General features: G+C 39.3%; 2 protein-coding genes across 4 annotated transcripts in view; one reads left to right on the forward strand and one right to left on the reverse strand.

Moving 5' to 3' along the window:
• The window catches only part of tpra (translocated promoter region a, nuclear basket protein), a 23,609-nt gene extending 15,867 nt beyond the window's left edge, over nt 1-7,742 (reverse strand). Inside the window, exons 1-18 of one of the 2 annotated variants that reach the window (XM_072364182.1) lie at nt 7,387-7,738; nt 6,458-6,562; nt 6,106-6,170; nt 5,343-5,433; nt 5,094-5,197; nt 4,793-4,957; nt 4,565-4,657; nt 3,777-3,857; nt 3,568-3,655; nt 3,126-3,263; nt 2,918-3,012; nt 2,405-2,602; nt 2,203-2,310; nt 1,801-2,024; nt 1,090-1,253; nt 879-1,003; nt 619-767; nt 324-486 (exon numbers count right to left, since the gene is read on the reverse strand). In XM_072364182.1, coding sequence (XP_072220283.1) covers nt 324-486; nt 619-767; nt 879-1,003; nt 1,090-1,253; nt 1,801-2,024; nt 2,203-2,310; nt 2,405-2,602; nt 2,918-3,012; nt 3,126-3,263; nt 3,568-3,655; nt 3,777-3,857; nt 4,565-4,657; nt 4,793-4,957; nt 5,094-5,197; nt 5,343-5,433; nt 6,106-6,170; nt 6,458-6,562; nt 7,387-7,537 — 2,307 coding nt within the window. In that variant the 5' untranslated portion in view covers nt 7,538-7,738. Of the gene's footprint in view, nt 1-323; nt 487-618; nt 768-878; nt 1,004-1,089; nt 1,254-1,800; nt 2,025-2,202; nt 2,311-2,404; nt 2,603-2,917; nt 3,013-3,125; nt 3,264-3,567; nt 3,656-3,776; nt 3,858-4,564; nt 4,658-4,792; nt 4,958-5,093; nt 5,198-5,342; nt 5,434-6,105; nt 6,171-6,457; nt 6,563-7,386 lie in introns of both variants that reach the window. The other variant, XM_072364181.1, reaches the window with a different exon arrangement.
• Nucleotides 7,743-7,805: 63 nt separating this feature from the next.
• On the forward strand, nt 7,806-16,398 carry odr4 (odr-4 GPCR localization factor homolog). 2 transcript variants are annotated; one of them, XM_072364184.1, is made up of 14 exons: nt 7,806-7,960; nt 8,295-8,394; nt 8,608-8,721; nt 8,933-9,025; nt 10,168-10,274; nt 10,366-10,402; nt 10,840-10,983; nt 11,087-11,182; nt 12,555-12,602; nt 12,738-12,857; nt 12,937-13,051; nt 14,378-14,584; nt 15,217-15,270; nt 16,277-16,398. In XM_072364184.1, exons 2-14 carry the CDS (start codon nt 8,296-8,298, stop codon nt 16,354-16,356), a joined length of 1,314 nt encoding a protein of 437 aa, XP_072220285.1. In that variant the 5' UTR covers nt 7,806-7,960; nt 8,295; the 3' UTR covers nt 16,357-16,398. The 2 variants fall into 2 exon arrangements, with proteins under 2 accessions (XP_072220285.1, XP_072220284.1); XM_072364183.1 differs by having other exon boundaries at nt 7,811-7,919.
• The last annotated feature ends 5,642 nt before the right edge of the window (nt 16,399-22,040 follow it).

A 22,040-nucleotide genomic window follows, 5' to 3' on the forward strand; every position in this document is an offset into this window, starting at 1 on the left:
GGACTTAGACACCATGGATAATAATTCTGACAATTCTGAAGTCAGAGTGCTGTGGACATTCTCTGGGAACTGCATCGTCTGGAGTAATTCTGTTCTGTAGATTGATTTTGTGCAGATCCACAGTGGTAAAGAGTTGGGGATCACCATTTTTTACCTGGTAATTTTACACACTTTCACAGGAGACAGCTGTGATCAACAGATGTACCATTCCCCAATATACTGGAAAAATTATCATAAACACTGCAAAATGTTCTATCTCACAGTATGCATAATGTCTAGTTAGGTTTTCACTTGAACTTCTCTCCAAAACTCCTCTTCCTCACCTCCTCCAGAGCCAGCTTTTCATTAGCCTGTCTCAGGTCCTGGCTCATAGTGTGGATAATGTGCTCATGCCGTTGGGTCGTTGCAGCCAGTTTCTGGTTCCTCTCCTGTAGGGCGGAGATTTCTCGGCGGTATGCTGACACAGTCTCTTGAAGAATCTCATACCTGACAGACACAAGAACACACTTAGCAAAAGTGCATGGATCTCAGGGTGGGGTAACAAAGAAGCTACAACAGGACACAACGTGCAATAAACAAATAAATATACACTTCTTGTGCTTTTTAACTTGAACACACCTCTTATTGCTGAACTCCAGTTGAGAGGTCAGCTTGGCGTGGCTGGAGCGGAGTTCTGTGACCTGCTTCTGCAGCTGATCATTTGTTTCGTTCAGCATCCTGTCGTTTTCTGCCTTCTCCTTCTTATACAGGGTGAAGGCGTCATTGAGCTGGGAATGCAACAAAGGCACATCCACTCAGAGCAGTAATTGGATTTAGATTTCAACTCCTTTGTTCACTATTTCATAAAAAATTACTTGCTTACACATGCTTGCTCCTACCTGTTTTAAAGCTGCTTTCGTCTGAGCAGTCTGTGCCGACTCGGCAGCGGCTGCTCTCTGAGGAGTGGAGCGAGTAGCTGGGACCGAAGGACGATCACGTGCAGGGTTGGAAGAAGAGTCTTGAACTGCAGACACACATGGAAACTTGATTTAATCTAGTTCACCTCAAGTCATCACGAAGACATTACATTTATTGTCATTTTGGTGTCACCTTGAGGAGGCAGGCTGAAGCCGGTGCTCTGAGTCAGCAGAGTCTTGTACATGTCTCTCTGCCTGGCGCTGGAGTCTGCCAGTTGTTTCTGCTGGTTCCTCTGCTCTCGCAGCTGCTCCACCTCTTTCTGAAGTTTACCCACGCTGGTCTCCAGCTCGGTTATGCTGGAGGAAATTAGGCATCCATAAATGCTTTGCATCAGAGATATTCTTTATGAGGCCGTTAAAGCCAACAAGCTATGAGCTAACTTGTTGATACAGCTATTGGTATGATGCCCTCGGTTTTTTTGTAGCTGATGCAGTTTTGCATATAAAAACAAACCCTCTAACTTTTGCAGTCAGAAAATTCACAAACATCGAAGTTTTGTGTCAAATCTATAGAAAACTTTTTTTCCTTCTTTAAACTATGAATCAGCTTGTGAGGGCTGACACCGTCTCTGCACAAAAGGCAAAGTTTGGGATCGGTCTCCGTCATCTACACTGAAGGCTTTGAGGCACTGTGATGAGCACGACAACAGTCTGATCAACAACATGCCTCACTTCTCTTTCTGAATGCAACTGTAAACTAGTGGCGCTCAAGTAGTGGATTTAGACATTCATTATTACAAATCTGTGACTCTCAGATTGTACATCATTCGCCAAAAAAAAAAAGAAAGTCTAACTAAGACTACAACAGCACAGGCAACGAGAAAACCGCAACAGCATTTCTTACCGTGCTGATGTCACGCTGGTCTGCCGTCTGTCCTTGTCCTCCTCCAGTTCCCTCAGCCTTCCCATCAAGCTTTGGTTCTGCTTCTGAAGCTCCGCCACGCTGCGGAATGACAGCTGGCACGGGTTGATGACCTCAGAGGTACTGGATATGTCAGTGGAGCTGCCATCGTCTTTGGTCACCTGGTTTCCTCTGGCTTCCTCAAGCTCCACTAGAAGAGAACACAACTGGACCAGAGAAGCACTAATAGGTCAGATTTATTTGTCAGTCGCATGAAAATGTATTTACAAGCTTATGGAATATAATCAGAAAAGACTAATTAGCAACCAAACAGCCATTTGAACATTATTCCACTATAAGGGAATCTTCAACATCTGGAAATGTGGCTAAACATAGATTAATTACCTGTGCAGATGTGTCCTCCATCTGTCTCTCGACCCTCAGTTTTTCCCTGTCCAGGTCATCACAGCGCTGCTTGGCCTCTTCCATCTCCTTCTGCAAGCTATAGATCTCCTGGCAGCCAAAAAGGTAGACAGCATGTAAGTTTTACAAGTTGTGACCCAAAGACAAAAAGTGAATAAATATCTTACTGAAAGAGCTAACGCACAGTTCGAGCTTGTTCCAGTTTGCTGCACAGGCAGGTCATGGACCTCTGCATGCTCTCATACTCCTCTCTCTGGCGCTTGAGAACCGGCGCTTTGGACTCCACCTCCTGGACGATCTCATCCAGGACCCTGCTCACTCTCCTGGTCTCCTGCTTCTCAAGCTGCAGCTTCGTCTGACACTCGGCATACGCGTTATACAACTAAGGACGACGACAGAGGGGGAAATATTATCACCTCGTAAACTGCAGCATCAGGGAAGGTGCATTACAAAGTTTGACAGACTGAGCACTGCTGGAGAATTGAGTTTAAAGCTCGTTGATGAATATCTGCTTGAAATATAAAGGAAATAGGGTGCTGCTGCGGGTACCAAATGTGGTGATCTACTTCTGCTCGACTTGGCTCTTTAATTTATGCATTCCTAAATTTTAAAAAAAGGGCTTGCAGAGTGTACATTGATACTGCAAAGAATTTTTCTGACAGACATGTTCTATCATGATAAACCCTACTGAACTCACATCAAAGAACTTCATGCCAGGCTTGACAATCGCAGCGATGGCAGCTGCTGAGGGACACATGGAGTCCAACTGTTCCTCGGTCAGAGAGGGCACGCCTAGAGAAAATAACACCCAAACAGCAAAGGTTGAGGTGAAACACTTCCAGTCTTTCAACAGGACAAACTCATGTGTTCATGTTAAAACATTTCAGATGTGTGTGTCCACTTACAGCAGCGTTTGCCTGCACCCTTCAGCACAGCAGTTTCCAGCTCCTTCTCCATTTTCTTAATCTTCTCTCTAAGTTCTGCCTCAAGCCGTGTCTTTAGCTCTTCACCCACCGACACCTTCTTCTCTAGAGCCTTGTTGGCTGCAAAGACAGCACATCGATCACATACAGGTATTCATATGAAAGTCTACACTTAAACATGCAAAAAAGAGAGATCATCAAGGGCAGACGTTTGCCAAAATCGTTAATTTGCGATGATTATTTACGGATTTCAATTTAAACATCTTTGATAGCAAACAATAGTGAGGATGGGACTAGTTTTTGGCAGAAAGTTTCTAATTGGAAGATATGACAACTGTCATTAATAGACCTAGATTTAGTGATTTAGTCTAGAACTGCACATTCTAGACTTTTCTGAAAGACAACCTAAAAGCAGGACTCCTACCTTCCCCTGCATCTTTAACCAGCTTGCTGAGCTCTTCCAGTGCTCTGTTTAGTTCTTGGTTCTTGGCCTCCATGTCATTCGCTGCACCCTACAGAACAGAAACAATGTTACATCCCAAGCAGATGCTAACAGGGCAAAACCTATACTGACATGAATTAGAAATGATCATAGCAACATTAAGTCTAAGAGCTTTGTTTTTTTTTTCTCACCTTATAGAGAGAAGACAACTTGACATGAGCGTTGAGCTCATTGCGGTATTTCTCCTCCATGGTACTCCGCTCGTCTTTGGCCTGGAGAGACATGCAGACAATTTACAAGAGATATGACATATAGTATGTGTACACACAGCAGAACTAGCACTAAAAAGGTTTTTTTTCTCTCAATAATTAATTAGTCAATTAATTCTATTCATGATTAACCATTTAAAACATCAGAAAAAGGACATATTCACAGAGACCATGGTTTCAACCAAATATGGATTTAATCCATCATTAAACTGCCAGTTTGACGCTTTATGTTGGGGGAAAATAAAAGAACGTCATCCTCTGTCCTGAGGTGGGTGGGTTCGAGACCTCAGGACAGAGGGTGACGTTCTTTTATTTCATGTCAAAGTTCATGGTGTAGAACCATCCCACAGTAAACATCACATATCAGAGTTGAACTTGAAGGTATCGAAGTGACTGAAATGGGGAATACCAAAAAGAGCCACTGTTTTTTTGTGAAGAGGGATTTTGTTATGTTTTGTAAATACATGGAACTAGATATTTAAGGTAAGTGAATGATTTGTCTCGTCGTAGTCTGCCTTTGTCTCTCAGTGGGACTTATCAGACCCACATCCCAGATTTCAAACAATAAAATACTATTCAGTTGAACTTCATTCTTCCACCTGTTCTACAAACTGTCAAGATAAAGAAAACGTTTTTTCCCTTGTTACTGTATGTTCAAACTCGTCTGTCCACAAAATCCTTATCTAAGGACGTTAATTAGTCGACGGTACCTGTTTGAGTTTGTTGTTAAGGTCTTCGGCCCTTTTATTCTGGCTTTCGCTGGTTTCCCTCAGCAGTGTGAGCTGACTTTCCAGCCTGGTCACCTGTTGATGAGTAATGCTATTAGAACAGACTTAAGATCTGTGGACAGAACAAAATGCATCGCTGCTTACAGTATTTTACAATCAATAGTGATATGCAAGATGGAAGCAAATTGTATATTTGTGTTTGTGTGCAACCTGCTCATTGCTGCTCTTCAGACTGCCCTGCAGCTCCAGTATCTCTTTGCCCTTCTCTCTGTTGGTGCTCAGCAGTTCTTCAGTTTTGGTCTTCAGCTCTGTAGTTAACCACTCTATTTTCTTCTCCTGTAACTCTTTCTCCTGCCCCATGCGCTTCTCTTGATGCTACAACACACAATATCAAAGACATCTGTTGTTCATAATCAACATTTCTTCTTGTGAGGTAAACTGCTTGTTCAGGTAATCCCACCATCAGCTTTCCCACTAAGCTGTGGTGCTTTCTAAGAATTCTGACGTTTACCTGAACAGAAGCTGCAGATGACTCCATGTCATGCAGCTTTAACTCCAGCTCCACCTTGATTTTGTTTGCCTCTGTCAGCTTCTCGTTCAGACGCTTCGAATCCTCTACAAAAAACACAAAATTCATAAAGTATAAAAATGGAGGCGACGCTACACGTTAATGGACACGACATCTGATACTAACGAGCAGCGTATCCAGATTTGCACCTCTTATATTTATATATATCTGCGTGTGAAGCCGATATGTTACCTGTCAGGTTCTCCACCTCCTGCGTTCTCTTCTCCAGCAGCCTCGCCAGCTCTCTCTTCTCTGCCTCAATCTCATACTTGGCCTTGCTTTGCTGCAGAGACACACACACACACACACACCTTTAAACACAATATAACACTACTCAGTTTCTTAAGTCTCAAAAACAAATGGCCTTCTATCAAAACCGAATTAGAAATAAAAAATGTAGAGGTAAATGTGTAAAGACTATTGCTATATCTATATTTTAATGCCAGGTATAGTATGTTTATAGCATTATATTAAATGTTATGAAGAGGGAACGGTTAGTCTTTGTAAATGGTTCAGTTAGGACTGCAGCACATGTAAATGTGGATATTATTATAAGATAAATACAGAGGCTATTTAAAGACAAATGTAATGTAGATCATAGCTGAATGCATCTGTAGGTGCATCTGAAAGGTGTACAGTTATAGTCTGTGCCGGCTCCAGCACAAGTTATAACTGTGGATGTTAAGCTGATTCTGGCTCTTGTATCTTATAGTATTCAGAAACTGTACTAATGATAACGACACAACAAAAAACACACTCTCCCTGATTTAAAGCCTGTTTAATGAGATGTTGCCTCTGGCTACATCATTTGAAACAGTGGATGATGATTGGAGAGCGTTTCAATTCTGTTTGATTCAGTAGAAGGTGTTAGGCCAAAGGCTTTTAAACACAAACAGCACATAAACCCGATAATCAAGAGTCATTCAGGGAGATCCTGTCTGGTATGTGTGATTACCTCTTGTGGTGGTTTGTCTTCATTGGTGTCACCCTCTATTCCTTTGAGAGTACACAGCTCCTCATCTGAACACAGAGAAGCATTAGTGTTTCTCTCAACCAAGAAAAACAAAATATTGAGAGCTAGTGAGAGTGTTTAACCATTCAGATGAAAGTAAATTCCTTTAAACGGTATGTTGATGCTTTCCATCTGATTCAAAGACATACAGTAGACACTTAAAGTCAATATTGTCTTAAATATTATCACTATTATTAAACAGAGCAGATAAAATTAAATACTTAGTCAACAATTTCACACATGCAAAATGAAGATACCCGTTGTTGCAAAAAAGAAGTGATGTGTCAGAACTCACTGAGTTTTTTATTTTCCTCTTTCAGGGTCAGCAGGTCTCTTGTGGCTAAAAGCATTTGTTCCTGACTCTCTGCCAGTCTCTTTTCGATGTCGAAATACTGCTGCTCTATAGGGACACAACAGTAAGTACACAAAGTACATATGAAATGTTCATAATTCATTCATATTTGATGAAGATTTTCCCCTCACTATTGTCTGATTAAAAAACACTATTGTCAGTAATTATTATGCAGTTCTGTGAGCTGGCATCATACTGTACAATCTAATTGCAAGTGTGTCGCTATAAATATCTAAAGCACTTACAGAGGTCATACTATGTAGGCACCTGGAGGTTTTCAAGACACAGACTGACTTCAGACTGATAAACAAGATAGATGGACACTTTATCCCTCCCAAGCTGGTAAAAAAAATCACTGTTTCTACAGAAATTTAGTTCTCGTTTAGAGTGTAGTGTAATTATACTGTAGCAGGAATTCAAAAGAACTGTACGCCTTCTTTAATTCAGAATCACATATCACAGGGACTATCTTTATTGCGCCAAACTTCACTTGCATTTCTAGCAATATAGCCTTTGCTTGTTTAACAGCAATAACATAAATACAACTCTAATGTTTGAAAGACATGTATAAATTATTTGGTAATTGTTATCAACTTCGTCATTAGTACAGCACACTGATCAGTAATGTTTTAAACACAATGTCATGTTTAATTCTCGTTTGCATCCCTGTCTTCCGCCAAGGCTAGCTTTAGCATGATACCGCTGCTAACCTTAGCGGGCAATTATTTACTGGAATTAATCATAAACTAGACAGGTTTTTATGCCAAATAAAACATAAATGGCTTTTTGCATTTTGTAGCTCGGCACAACATTGCTATCGCAGCTGACATGACAGTGAACTAAGTCACATCAAGCTGGATGAAGTTACTCACCACTGTCTGCTTTGAACCGCTCATGCTGCGTCTTGAGCGCCTCGTTAGCATTTTGCAGCTCTGTTACAAACTTCTCAAGTTTGTTTTGGACGCCTTTCGGGAGTTTGTTCAACTCCGTCTTCTCTAGAGCCTGCAGCAAGACGACCGCCATCTCCGCCTATCCTCCAAAAATGTAGCCCAAACTTAACGCCAAGCTATGATCATGAACTATGTTCTGTCCGATAGTAACGAAGAAAACGGGACGCCACATTCATAAGAAACCCGGAAGAGTATCCTCGACTTTCAAAATAAACCTCTTTCTGGCAAGCAACCAACACATAAAAGGTCAGAACTCGACATTTATGTTAAAAGCTTTGAGTTCAAATCCCACGATACAATACGACAAAGAAGTGCGACGGAAATACGTCAACCAGCAAAGCATTATGGTAAATTGTGTTTTTTGCCTCTGCTGACGAACCACTACCAGCTATTAAAATTGAAAGCAAGCTGACAGCTTTCTGGCTTATATTTTACTACTCTCTTACTTCTTACAGGTATATCTCCAACCACACGTGAATTTCTTCTAACTTGCACTGTAAGCTCCTTTGAATTCGTGTTTTGTCACCTTAAGTTATCTAAATTTAGCCAGTAAAAAAAAAACGACTTGCTAAAGTTAGAGGGAAAGACAGCTCTTTATAAACGCCGAGCTGTATTATTAGACTTTACAACCGTAATTATTATGTTTTGGTTAATTGACTAGCTGAATGTTTCTGTATAAATAAAAATAAAATGCGTTCCCCGTTTCATCTCGTTTAGCGGTGTTCTAGTCCTCTACGTGTCCATCTCCTATCACTGTCTCACTGCAAACACACTGATAAAGAGATCATTATAAATGTGTATTATTTTCTCTGTATTTCTTTTTCTGGCAGCATGGGTCGTGGTTATATAGTAGAAGATGTTGTGGAGGGGTATCTGTCTAAACTATGTTCACAACAAGCAGGTCCAGTCACAGGCCTACTTATTGGACAGGTAAGGTTTTACTCCTAACAGTTGCCATGCCTGAGATTTGTGACTCATTCACCTATACACACACACACATATCATCATCATCATATAGCACTGGTTATTCTGTATATGCTGTTTTTTTTTCTCTACCATCACACACCAATGAGGGTGATGATTTGAGACTAGGTTGTGATTGGAGGGAATACAGTAACTGATATTAATAACCAACTATTTCAGAGCTCAGTCCAAAAGGATTTTGTTGTCATGGCAGCTCAAACACCCCAAAAGGAGGAGTCCACAGTGGCTGGAAAGGCTGTGGACAAAGAGTGGGTTTCTGAGCATGCTCGACAGGTAAGCAAAGAGGAAATAAGCTCTGTCCCAATAATGACATTCATTAAACTATATGGCTTAAATGTATGGCTGAGTGTATAAACTAACTAACTAACTGGAATGTGCTTTTGGAAATCCAGCGGTATTAGTAAGACAAATATAGATACCTGAAAATCTGCCAGTATTTACAGGGTTTAAAACTCAGAATCTTACATTTTCTATTGATTTCCAGGTGTCCAGGATGCTGCCCGGAGGCTTGTCTGTATTGGGAGTCTTTATAATTAGTGATGCTGATGCTAAGGACACACTAAACACACTCCGACAGGTGAGAATCGTATCAACACATACATAAATGACCTTTTAAAGTGACCATATTTTTGCATTTTTCCTTTTATTTTCCTCCATGGGAAGACATAATGGCACAGTTTAAAATTTGAATTCATAAAAAGTTTTTAAGAGTGCAATAACTTCATTCTCTACCCATAATTAGAAGAAACATTAGAAGCATTTTTTGCCAAATATTTGATCAAATGTCAACAAAATACTTTACAATACACTATTGCATTTGATACACTTGCAAACTGTTTAAGTTTTTGGAGGCAGAAAATATGCCGGTATTACACATTGGCTGTCGTCTCTCCAACTTGTGAGAAGGTGTGTGGTGCAGTTACTAAGTGAACCTTTCTGGGAATGCAAAGATCCAGGGTTTGAATCCTCTGATGTCAATGTATGCTGTCCATGTTGTTACTATGTAGGATGTTTTCAATTGCTCCTTAAGACCATCATTAGTGTAGCTACCTGTTAGATGTAACATAGCCCACAAATGTAAATATAGAATTTGGTATTCTCTGTTTAGTGCATTACTTTTCCGACCAGACATTTTGGTTTTTTGGAGGGTTTAGGGTTTGGAGCTTTCTTTATCACTATATTGCGTGTGTGAGTGTTTAAAATGGAACAGTTTGTCACACACGTGCGTTCATCTGCTGTCTCACTCTGACTCGTTTAACAGCACCTCCAAGATGCCCAATCTAGAAATGATTGTCAGTGATGAGCGTGATGGTTTAATGGGGGTGACTGTGCAAAAGCATCAGTGTCATAGACCTTTAACTGGTATGGAGGACATTTTTGGCCACCAGGGGGCAGAAAATCAACAGTTGAGACTGTCTCTATTGACAAAAATTAGACATCTCATCCATTGTACTAATTTCTTAACTCTAAAGTATTTCTGGATGCATCACACTAAGAACAACTTTAGCAATATTTTGGAGTCTAACATTTACTTTCTGTTTCCTGACATATGTAAAAAAAAAATTTGAAAAAACTTTATCAACAGCAGTACTCGAAATTCTGCAAAAGTGAATTTCTGCTGTAATCATGTTGGGTTGTTAAATAGATATGCGTTAAATAGATAATGTAACTGATATATGTAGTAACCCTGTGTGTGTGTGTTTGTGTGTGTGTGTATAGTTGGTGTTTGCAGTGGAAAACCTCATCTCATCAGAGCGCCTGTGGATCCCTGCGGATGATGATGTCACAGATTGCGTCACGCTGCACGTCAACTCTAAAACTAGAAAGTATCCTTTTACCGCAGCCTTGTTATTGTCTTAAGTGGCTCTCTGTCATGTAAAATGAATATCGGATGTTTTTCTTAACCTCACACATCAGAACTGTCTGCAGAACCTTTGATGTCAAAGACCCCAAGGTTAGATTCATCCATCTCCTGTCATGAGAGTTAATCCAGTGTACAGTGCCCACACAAATACTCCAAATATATTATTATTTTCCTACTATGTCTACTATCCATTATTCTGATTTCACAATGGTATTTTTGGTCACTGATCTGGCCGGGAAACCTGTTTTAAATGCCTCAAAGTTTCATCCAAGTTGCTGAGAATGCCTCTTTGTCTTTTTAGAAACTGTCTACTGGTTTCTTTATATTCAGCTGATAAGAAATTATTTAAACCAGGGGTTAAGTACTCAAGTTAATAACTCACACTCAAGTCTTTTATTTTTTTATTTTTTACTAATTTAATATCCAACTTAGATATCAGTCAATCCCAGACTTAATTTTTCTCTTGTCGACATGTAGTGTTGTGCAGCTGTCAATGATGTCGGTGTCTTTGTCATTGTCTGCTTCAGAGTGTGGCCAAACCTGCAGACTGGAAGTACCAGTCAGGTGTGTGTTCGTCCTGGGCCACAGTTTCATGCTGGCTCAATGTGGACATGTTGCTACCACTACCAGACAGCAGAGCCCACACACAGAGCATGGATAAATGTGTCAAGGTTGGCAAGCATGTGCAAACAAACACTCGCACGCATACATCCGTTCGTAAATTCTGATTTAGGGATTTGAGTGGGATGGTTCTCAAGGGACTCTTTGTTTCAGGAGGGACTGAAAGTGTGGGCACAACAGATTGAGAGTGGAGTTTGTCTGATTGATGGAAAAAAGCTTCCGGAGGACTCAGAACTCGCAGCCGGACAGGTTGTATAAATCTTAGACGATGCTGTTAACACAGTGTGTGACGTAAATCTGTCTTTATTTATTAAATATTGCAAACAAAGCCATAATTTTGCAACCTCACTGGGGGGCATTGTGGAATTTTATGTGCAGACTCACTGTCATGCTGCCTCATACTTGTCATCAGGTATCAGTCTGATAAGCCTTAAAAGTCATCCATCTATCACTTTGAACTCCTCTGACAAGGTTGTTTTATGATATTGGACAAGATCACAGGGGCCAACACAGAGACAAACATAATTACACACAACCCTTTTTGTCAATTAAGAATAACTGATCTAACCTAACGGTGAGAGGAACCATGCATGAACTCAAACAGAACAGGCCCAAGCCTAAATTTGAGCCTTCTTGCTGTGAGCTGACAGCAAACCATTGAACCATTGTGCAGCACATGTCTTGGCATTGTTTTTAATCCTGCATTTTGGACCACCAGTAAAGGATTTTAGCAACTTGTATTACTGAATGAATCACTCATATTTCAAAGTGGTCTGGCATTCATTGATAATACTTACAGCTTCTTCTAAAACTAACAAGACAAAAATCTTTAAAATAACAGTAGATTACAATCATGCTCACATGGCTTGACATGTGGATGAATAAGGGACAACCCAACATGATTACAGCAGACAAGAACTAAAATAATGATGGTGAATAAAATGAACTTTTCAATGGTTTATCGTTTAGGTAATTGGTCATTTATTGATTTCAAACTGTAATAACACATTAACATATTCAGTGGAATACACGACATACAGTGACTGCAAGTTTAAAATAGCTGGAGGGTGGATATAAACTGATATGTGTTCAGCTGAAATATTAGACACACTTAAATGTACACTTGTGCTGACTTGCTCTTCTTTTTAGGTAGTAGGCTTTAAAAACTTGAACTTTTTAGGCATCTGTAGCTGTATGATTATAATTTCAAGATGAGGAAAAGAGCAATACTTGTCAGAAAGGATTCTCTGGTGAGGTTAGAGTGGATGTCTTATGAAAGGCTTATTTATCTGTGCTCCTAAAAACCTTGCAAATACAGTAAGTAGTGCAATCTTGCAGATACAGCATTGCCACCATGTAATGGATTATTTCTGACAGTGAATTAGCACTAAATCTTACTATGAGGACCGTGTTTTCAGTTCTGGGATGATTTGAAGCGCAATAGCTCTGATATGATGACTGTGAGACTCTGATGAATACGAGTTCTGACCTCCTCAGGGTTAAGGAGCTAAAAACTCCATATTTCTTTCTTATGTTGTCACAGATATGTTGATCCACAGTATTTAACTATGTGATTTGAAGAAAACAAAGTATAATTCTAATATACTGTGTTTCTCTGTAGAAGAGGAATGTGAGACAGATGTTCACGGCTCAGTTGCTCGTCACACCGGTGAGAGACGCACACACGACACAGAAATACCTGTTTGGTTGTTTTGGGAAACTTTTTGGTAGGATAAATGATCATGCTTCAAATTAAGCCTCTAAAATAAAGTTTTCTAAAGAAGACACATTCCTTGTGTGTTAGGATGTGCAGAGGTTAACAGATGTGATCCAGCCGTGTGGAGGCAGTGTGTCTGTTAGAGGAGCAGTCCACAGCAGAGCTTTCCTACATAGCAACAAACCAAAGGCTAAACTGGCCGTGAAGGTAATGCTTTAATTCCAGCAGACAAAGTCGAAAGAAAGTGAATGAAGAATTCATCATGTTGCCATATCTTTGTGGACAGCTGCTGAAGAGGGACGTGCTTTCTACGATGGCCACGAGGGTCCAGATGCTGCTGGAGGAACCGCTGACATCAGACGAGGAGAGCAAGGCCAGCAGCAGAGACAAACCACAGACGGGTACACACAAAAGCTAACTAGAGTTTGCTCATCGAGCTATCTTCCTCCAGCTGTAGCTCAGCTGAGGTCAGGGTCGAGGGTGGGTTTAGGATCAACCAATCACAGCGAAGAGGTTAGATTTGTGCTTTGAGAGGAAGTTGGACTAACAGGAGGTATTTATGTGTACCAGAGCAGTGTTAAATAATTACAAAGATTAATGTGTAAAGTGGCTTTCATGCAGGAAGAAAAAAATCTGAAATCCTGAGTTTAACTGAGGTGACTTACAAGTTCAAAACAATCCAAACATGTCAGTCTAGCACCTTTTTTATTTGAACAGGATTAAAAACAGCTGTTTTCCTGCTACAGTTTTAGTTAGTCTGGTGGGACAGGATTTTTGCCAGGTTTTTGTCAAATTAAAGCAATGAATTAGCATATAAGGAGGTATTAAAAGTCTCTTTGATTCATCATTCTTTTCTTGACTGCCGCTGACTTTGATGTTACAAACACGCTTTGGTAAATGTGACTGTGGGAACACTCATCATCTAATAATAGTTTTTAAAATCATTTTCACTGGTTTATTGAACTTTAATTTACTGCAGCTTAACAAAGGTATGACATTACATTTACCCACTCATTAGAAAACAGAAAATATCAACTGAACTTTCATACTTTGACCCATATGACTTCGAAACAAGTAGCACTGTATAATGTTGGGATGTGGCGTAATTTTAAAAAGCAGCATATGATAAGATAAACTATCAAGCTTCTTATCGCACAACCCTTTTATCTCTGACTTCACTCTCACAGCTGCATCTGGTCTGAAGTGCTATTTTTATTACTCACCAGTGCATTTATATAACCCACAGAGAACAGTTATGTCCTAATTTGTTCTTTGTTGCATATGAACAGGACTGTCAGTTGAAGGGTATTAGTCTCCTCTACCATTATCTGTTTGTCAGAATAAATGTAAAAACACAAAACAAATCCAGGCTGACGGCACCTGAAGTCAAGTCACCTCAGGGCATCCTCTTCTTGAATCCTGGCCTCGAGACATCTGAGTTGATTTAGCGGGATTAGGAGGGACAACACAATATTATGCAGATGGTTTTAATGTTTTGTCTGAGCGTCAAGTCCACAGAGATTGATGACATGAAGTTTTATTTTGTTGAATTAAAAATGTTCCACTTGAATTTAGAATTAACCCTAAAAGCTTTTGTTTCTGCCTCATCTTTTTGTCTAACTGTAACGTCATAATTGATAACCCTTTATAGCATTAAGTGAGAGAGCTTTCAATCCATCTCATTAATATATTCTACAAAACCGTTCCTGCTCTTCTCCGTGTTTCAGAGCAAGTCTGCCTCCCTCGCCGTATCTTTTGTCCTGTAAAAGCGGCAGGTCCAGTGTGTGTGTGCGACTACCAGTTCAGTGACGAGGGTTTGTCTGAGATGACTGAGCGGCTGAGGGAGATGCTGGACATCGATGCAGCAGAGAAAGACTTGGATGCCACGCAGGAAATGACGAATGATGAAATCATAGAGGGCGATGTCTCCGCAGGTGGGAGAAGTGTGTGTGTGTTTGTGGCTCACAATGCTGTAAACTTAGCAAGAAGCAGCGCATCCCAAAATCTTAGTTTTTAGTTTGAGCACAGCGACACAGCAGTGACGCTTCACATATTTTTTTCTCATTGCAAAGTTCATTAGAATTACAGTTGTCGTTTTTCCTTAATAGAATCACCACAGTGAGATAACGACTGTACTTATCTACTTAAACTTTCATTTTGTTAATCGCAGTCAAGCAGCAGTAACTAAGTAAAGGCATGAAGGTTGTCTAGCAACAGCTGTAAGCAGAGAATCCCTGATAATAAAACACTGCCTTTTGACAGTTGATCATAAACGTCTTCTTTGACAGTTTGTGTCTGTTTTTGAGTTACTTGAATTAACCTGCATAATGGCAAAGAACTGCATCCATCATTATGTGAAAATGTTCACTTCAAATGTTTAGTCAGGCCTTGCACTTCCCAGAGACTTTCATGTTTTTCTCATGTTTTTGCATCCTATGAACACAAATCTGATTACGGCTGAGGTTTTGCATGTGTCTCATTTCCATTCTTTACGTCTTCTTGCTAACAGCAGGTTTGCGTTACCAAATTAATGTACTTGATGAAATTATATTTTGTGTGTTTCAAGAGCCCGCTGTAGAAACTGTTGAAGCCCTGGAGCCCAAGAGAAACAACTACATTGGTAAAGTGCTTTTTGCTCCCATTCAAGACATTTAGCAGTTAAATGATGGTAAAATGTGGATTGATACATTTACGCTGTACAAGCATCTTGAGCTGCCCATCATTTCTTTATGTTTTGGTTCCAGGCAACCAGACTTTTAAAGACCAGACCAAGTATTGCCTTTCAAGATAGTTGGAATTGACCACACTGTTTATGCCTTATACACTATATTTCCATGTGTGTTTGAACCTTGCAGTATTTCGCTGCACCTATTTTCTGTTTTCCTAGCCAAAAGTACAGCATCGTGCCGTACTTCTCATAAACTCTTGGAATTTACAAGCACACCACTCGTATTAGGCTTTCCACAGTTTTTTTTTTCTCCTAAAAACATGCATGTTAGGTTATTTGGTTTCTAAATAGACTGCAGGTGTGAGTATGAGTTGGTTTGGTCCCTGAACAGGATGAAGCTCGTATAGGAAGTGGATGAAAAAAAAAAGATTTGTTTTAGCGCACCATTCTGTCGTTGATATTATACATGGGAGAGGCCCATATTTTTCCTGCCAGACTTAGGCCTCTTACTGTGTTTGAACAAACTTTAAAGGTTGAATTGCTGGCTCCAGTATTTTGTTGTGGTTTCTCTACAAATTTGGATTTCCTCCACAAACTACAGTAGCAGCAATATCAGCCTACGGCAGAAAAGTGGGGGCTTTCATTATTTCGTTATTAATGAATACAGTCAGTGCTACAGATAATGTCTGTCTGATGATCAACAGAAAAACACAGGAACTCTTTAATGAGAACATTCCAGCTTTGATGCTTTTTCCTAGGAAAAAAATGGACATCATTGCCAGTGAAATGTGACAAATGTGTTTTTTTATTTTGCCAAATAAGAGTGGTGTGTTTTTGTTTTTTTTTTCAATTTAGTCCAATTTAAACTATAAAACTAAGTGGCAGTGAGAGTTGGGGGAATCTAATCTAAATTAAACACTGAAAACTGTTTTTAAAAACTCTTCTTCTCCTTGTTTAGGTGTTGCCATGGCTACTGCTGCCGCCCTGCTTGCCACTGCTGCCACCGCTGCCTCAATGCTATATCTCAGTGACGTCTGAGACGTATTCCACTCACTACAATAAAGTATTTTGTTTTGCACATTTCTGCAAAGTGTTTTTTGGTTGAATCGGAAATAAGAAATTGACTTATGAAAAGGAGTAACAGGAGCAGGGTTCATGTCCCTGCCAAGGCTGACAAAAAAAATAATAAAAATCCTGAATTTAGATCATATAATCATCATAATCTAGGAAGCAAACATATGTGTAAACTATACACAAGTTGACCTCTCAGAAAGATCCACTTTGAGCTAAGAGCCAGTGATCGCTTATGTGATACTTGAACAAAGATACTCTTTTCACATCCTGACCTCTGCAGGTCAGCACCAGGTTCCCCTTTAGTGCAGCTTGCCCCATAACTTATTTCAACAACACAAGCCTGGAGGCGACTATGAAAACACTCAGCTGTGGGTATTGTGTGGCAGGTACTGTAGTGGAGATGAGTGGAACAACACAGGCACCTGCGAGCACTTTAATGATGTAAAATACCCCACTGAAATGCCAAGTTAACACTTTTTATTTCATATAATTTATCTAAGAGTGTTAGTTGGGATATTTCTTTTTCACAACTGAAGAGTTTATAAAAGACAACTTTTTGGTAAGGATTAAACCACACAACAGAGGAAAAAAAAGGAACATCTGAAATTATTAGCTCATGATCCTCTAATATGGAGTGGATCTAGCTGATGGATGAATAAAATCAAGCAATCTAAGTCTGATTATGTAAGATTAACCATCAGCTATGTGACAAATGCTTGTTCAGCTATTCTCTTATAACTAATCTATTTTTCAAAACATCACAATTTATTGCTTTTCTTTGATTTGGTCATTTTTGATTATTTGTAATAATTTGTTGGTTGAACTGTAGTGTTCGTGCAGAAGAGGAGAAAAGTGCAAGAGAGTCCTTTAATTCGGAAGGAAGGGGTTGAACACATGTTTATTTATTTAACAGTACATGAAAAAAAATTGCATGAAGGGCTTCAGAGGGGCAGTTTGTGACGGTCACTGCTTGACTTAGCTGTTGCACCGATAAGAATCAGGAGCACCTTGAGCAAACAGAAAAAGCCATAAAGAAACACCACAATGGTCACAAACCTGAAAAGAGAATGCAGGAAAGCTGAACATAAGTGGAGGAAAACAAAGCTTCAGATTCACTATGAGCTGTATAAACGAAGTCTGTGTAGTTATAACAATGAGCTGTGCAAGGCCAGGCAGCTGCATTTATCTGAAATGATTAATGAGAATGTCAACTGTTTGCTATGATTGAAAAACTCACAAATCCTCCTAAACAGTAAAACCCAGATCTCCTCTCCACTGAGAAATGCAACGAATTTGCATTTGAATTTAAACTTTTTTAGCCAAAAAATCAAAACAATTAAGACAAAACATTCACGCCACACAGACAAACAAGAAAACTAATCTGTGTCTAAAACCTAGAAATAACTCTGACGTTATGTCACAATTTAATATCGTTGATTTAAAAATCTTGAAGGATTCAGTTCAGCATCTGAAATCAACAACTTGCACTCTGGACATAATACCATCTGACTTTTTAAAAACTGTTTTTACCTCAGTAGAAAGTGATCTCCTACAAATAGTTAACAGCTCACTGGCATTTTTCCCAAGTCACTAAAGACAGCTGCCATTAAGCCACTCCTAAAGAAGAGAACTCTAGATGCCTCTATGATGAACAACTATAGGCCTGTCTCTAATCTCTCTTTTATTGAGAAAGTTGTATTTAATCAACTCAACGACTTTCTGAATGAAAGTGGAAGTCTCAATGAATCTGAGTGAGTGGCCATGACTAGTGGAATCCCCTAGGGGTCAATTCTTGGACCTCTTCTGTTTAACTTGTATATGCTACCTTTGGGTCAGATATTGCAGAACTTTAACATCAATTATCACAGTTATGCAGACGATACACAACTTTATGTGTCACTGTCACCAGATGACTGCAGCCCAGCCGATGTACTGTGTCAGTGTCTGGAGGAAATAAACACCTGGATGAGATAGAATTTTCTACAATTAAATGAAGACAAAACTTGATTACTGTAATGGTCTGTTAACTGGACTTCCCAAAAAGAGCATTAAACATATGCAGCTCATCGTGAACGCTGCTGCTAGACTTTAACCAGGACTAAGAGATCTGAACACATCACACCAGTTTTAAAATCTTTACACTGGCTTCCAGTCAGTCACAGAATAGATTTTAAAAGCCTACTGATGGTTTACAAATCCAAGAACGGTTTAGGCCCAAAACACATCTGTGATATGTTCAGAGAATATAAACCCAGCAGTGCTCTTAGATCCAAGGACTCAGGTCAGCTGGTCCAGTCCAGAGTCCAGACTAAACATGGAGAAGCAGCATTTAGCTGTTATGCTGCAAACAAGTGGAACAAACTGCCAGTGGAGATTAAAACTTTCACCAAATGTAGACATTTTTAAATCCAGGTTAAAAACGTTTTCTTTTCTCATGTGTCTATGCATGAAATCTACATAGTATCTTTGAACTTATCTAGACTGTTGCTTGTTTTTAATCATTTTAATTTCACTTTAATTATTTTTTCTTTCTTTTTATATTCTTTTATGTATTTTTAATGCTTCTTCCACTCCTCGCTGCAATGCTTTTATTTTATGTAAAGCACTTTGAATTGTTTTGTACATGAAATGTGCTATACTAATACATTTGACTTGACTTAACCAGAGTTCAAGTGCAATGCACTTAAAAACGTGATCGCTTCTGAACCTTGACCCTCGTAGAGTGATAACGGCATTGCCTGTCAGTTCAACTTATCAAGGGGTTGGTATGGGAAAGAACCAAGGGTCCGGTCGAGAAAGGAAAAAAAATCGACCGGTGTCTTTTCGTAAGTTCTTTCGTTGACCTCGTGCAAAACGTCATGGGGTCAAGGAGAGATGGCTGGAAAAATCCTTAAGCACTCAGGAGAAGACAAGCACTCTGCAACGAGAATCCGACCACTCTTACACATAAGCTGTGATGTGGGTCTGCACCACTGGAACTACAAATGATCAATAAATATTCTACAAAAAGGGCTTTATATGCTTCGTCTATTGCAATATTTGCATATGTTTTTCACAAGCTCATTCGTAGTATATTAAGCATTTGTAAAGAACTATTTTTCCGACACGCCCTCTCGTCGCAAATTTCAGTGTAACCTGCATGGCAACAAGATTAGATATGCCGCCGTTTGATTGGTTGAAGGTCAGCTCACTGCTCCTGATGAGGAGAGGCGCTGTTCTACTATGGAAAAGTGTTATTAAGGTGTTATGGTGTGAATGTAATATAGGCTAGTTTAATTTTACATTAGCATTTTTTTTTTTTATCAGGAGATGTTTATTTCTCTCTATTTTTTAATTATAAACTAAGTTGGTTCCATAAAGCCTAAATCTTGCCTATTCCTGTAATATTCAAAGGTGTTTTATAATAAGTTTGAAAAGTGTAATGCATACAGTTATCATATAAGGTCTACATTCAGGAAACTACAGATGTAGTGCAGGTTGAGGAAACAGCAGCTGGTGATGTACTCCTATGCTTTGTGCCAGGCAGAAACTGCTACAATGATAGGCATGTTGCCAACAGCAAATAATGTTAATAAAAATTGTGAATAGTGTTCAGTGTTTGCTATGTCATTATTTATGTATATAAACTAATTGCATTTAGATCGTACTATTTACTTGGACTGTTATTGTATGCACAAAGCCCTGGTTATAGACAAAATGGGTTTGTGCTTCTGTTACTCTTTATCAGTAATACTGCCAGAGGATCTGGATGTGGAATAAGACAGTTCCAAGTGTAATCTTTCATTAGAGCCCAAGATCATGACTGTATGTTGAAGCGTTCAGGAATGGCAGCCTTTTTTCCCAAGGCTCTCCAGATGGCACAGCTTTGGCACGCCTGGTCCTATCCTTAGAAAAACCTGTACAAAAAACGTATTTTTTTGTTGTATTACAGTCAAATTTGAAGTGGGACGAGGTAAGACTTCAGGCTGTGGTCCTATTGTGTTCTTCAGTCCGCAGCCCTAAGCTCAAGGCACTTTTAAGACACATATTTAGGAAGAAAAATTAGGCAGACATAAAAATCCATCTCAAAAATTGCCCGACTGTTAAGGGGTTAAGGGAGCACGAATATCTCACTTGCTACTTTGAAACTTTCGGCCATTTCACTCGGTTAGGAAGGTTCTTGAGCAAAATGGACTATTGGACTAGACCCCAACTTGGGTGGGCTCTCGTACGTCTGTTGGGAGGAGGAATTTGTGATCAAAGGCAGGATTTTGGTCTTAGCTTTGGTAGGGACACTTCCCAGCAACCCCACCCCCAACCCACACAAAGGGAAAAAGAAAGTAGTTACTGAATTATGCAGAACAAAAAAATACTTCAATCAATTGAAGCCCTGACGGTCCAGCTGCTGTTTCCTCTACCTGCTCTACATCTGTACTGCATCTCTGAGTTTCCTGAATGTATTTCAACAAAATGTATCAATGAATAAAATGTAGACCTTATATGATGACTATATGCATTACACTTTTAGAACTTATTATAGAACACCTTTGAATATTACAGTAATAGGCAAGATTTAGGCTTTATGGAACCAACTTTGTTTATAATTCAAAAATAGAGAAAAAAACATCTCCTGATGAAAAAAAAAAGTTCTACTTTAAAATAAAACTAGCCTACATTACATTCCCACAATAACACCTTAATAACACTTTTCCATAATATAATGCGTGTTTACGTTAGCCTAGAAGGCTTGCATAGTGTGGGTAGTTAGCTACTACTTACTCTCTGGGTGGTGAAATAACTTTGGATGTCTCTTCTTTTTCGGTGACATTTTCTACTTACAAAGCAGAAACACGGGCAAAAATGTTGAGAACAAACAAAATATTAATGTAAGGATTTATTTTCATGATGTTGTGGCGTCAAACCTGTCTGCAACAGCCAGTTATGATATTTTACCGTCAATAGCATTTTACAGCAACTCTGCCACAGCGAGTCTCTTCCTCGAGAGCGATGATGAGAGGAGCTGACCTTTAGTCAATCAAATGGCAGCATATCTATCCTTGTTGTCATTCAGGTTACACTGAATATTGCGACGAGAGGGCACATCGGAAAAATAGTTATCTACAAATGCTTAATACTACGAAAGAGTTTGTGAAAAATATTATATTTAATGTATTATGTAAAAAAAAACGTTAGTTATAATCAAATTGTGAGATCGGCTGGTGTTATGGTCAAATGGTGAGACTAGCGATTCGGAGTCAGACGTTACGTAGGCGTGGCTTATCAGGACCCATCATCCACGAACCAGAACTTAAATATTGTGATTGTTTCTTTAGATGATAAATGTCAACAACCCTCTGTCAACTATCAGATGTCTCGTATTAAACTTACATACGAATGCTTTCACAAAAGAGGCGGGTTCACTTTAATTTTTCCGTGTTGTAGTGTAAAAACTCTGTGTACAATCTCAAGGAAAGGAGGAATTTTCTTCTTCCTTGCATGTATATATTTTTAGACATCAAAATGACACACACCAAACCACGAAATAAAAACCGGAGCTTGGAGCAAAATATTTTCATACCAGTTATATGTAAAAAAAAATAAATAAATAAAAACAAATACACACAGTAACTCCGTCTATAGTAAACTGTGACTGTCACAACAGCCCATTC

Source organism: Leuresthes tenuis, unplaced genomic scaffold (genome assembly GCF_036924035.1).
Source record: "Leuresthes tenuis unplaced genomic scaffold, fLeuTen1.0.hap1 SCAF_14, whole genome shotgun sequence".
Lineage (NCBI taxonomy): Eukaryota > Metazoa > Chordata > Actinopteri > Atheriniformes > Atherinopsidae > Leuresthes > Leuresthes tenuis.

What these genes read in the sequence shown, in the direction of transcription:
- odr4 (XM_072364184.1), top strand. Translation starts at nt 8,296, where the DNA reads ATGGGTCGTGGTTATATAGTAGAAGATGTTGTGGAGGGGTATCTGTCT. An exon ending in CTCAGTTGCTCGTCACACCG is followed by an intron (nt 12,603 to 12,737) that starts GTGAGAGACGCA and finishes CTTGTGTGTTAG; the next exon opens with GATGTGCAGAGGTTAACAGA. An exon ending in AGGCTAAACTGGCCGTGAAG is followed by an intron (nt 12,858 to 12,936) that starts GTAATGCTTTAA and finishes CTTTGTGGACAG; the next exon opens with CTGCTGAAGAGGGACGTGCT.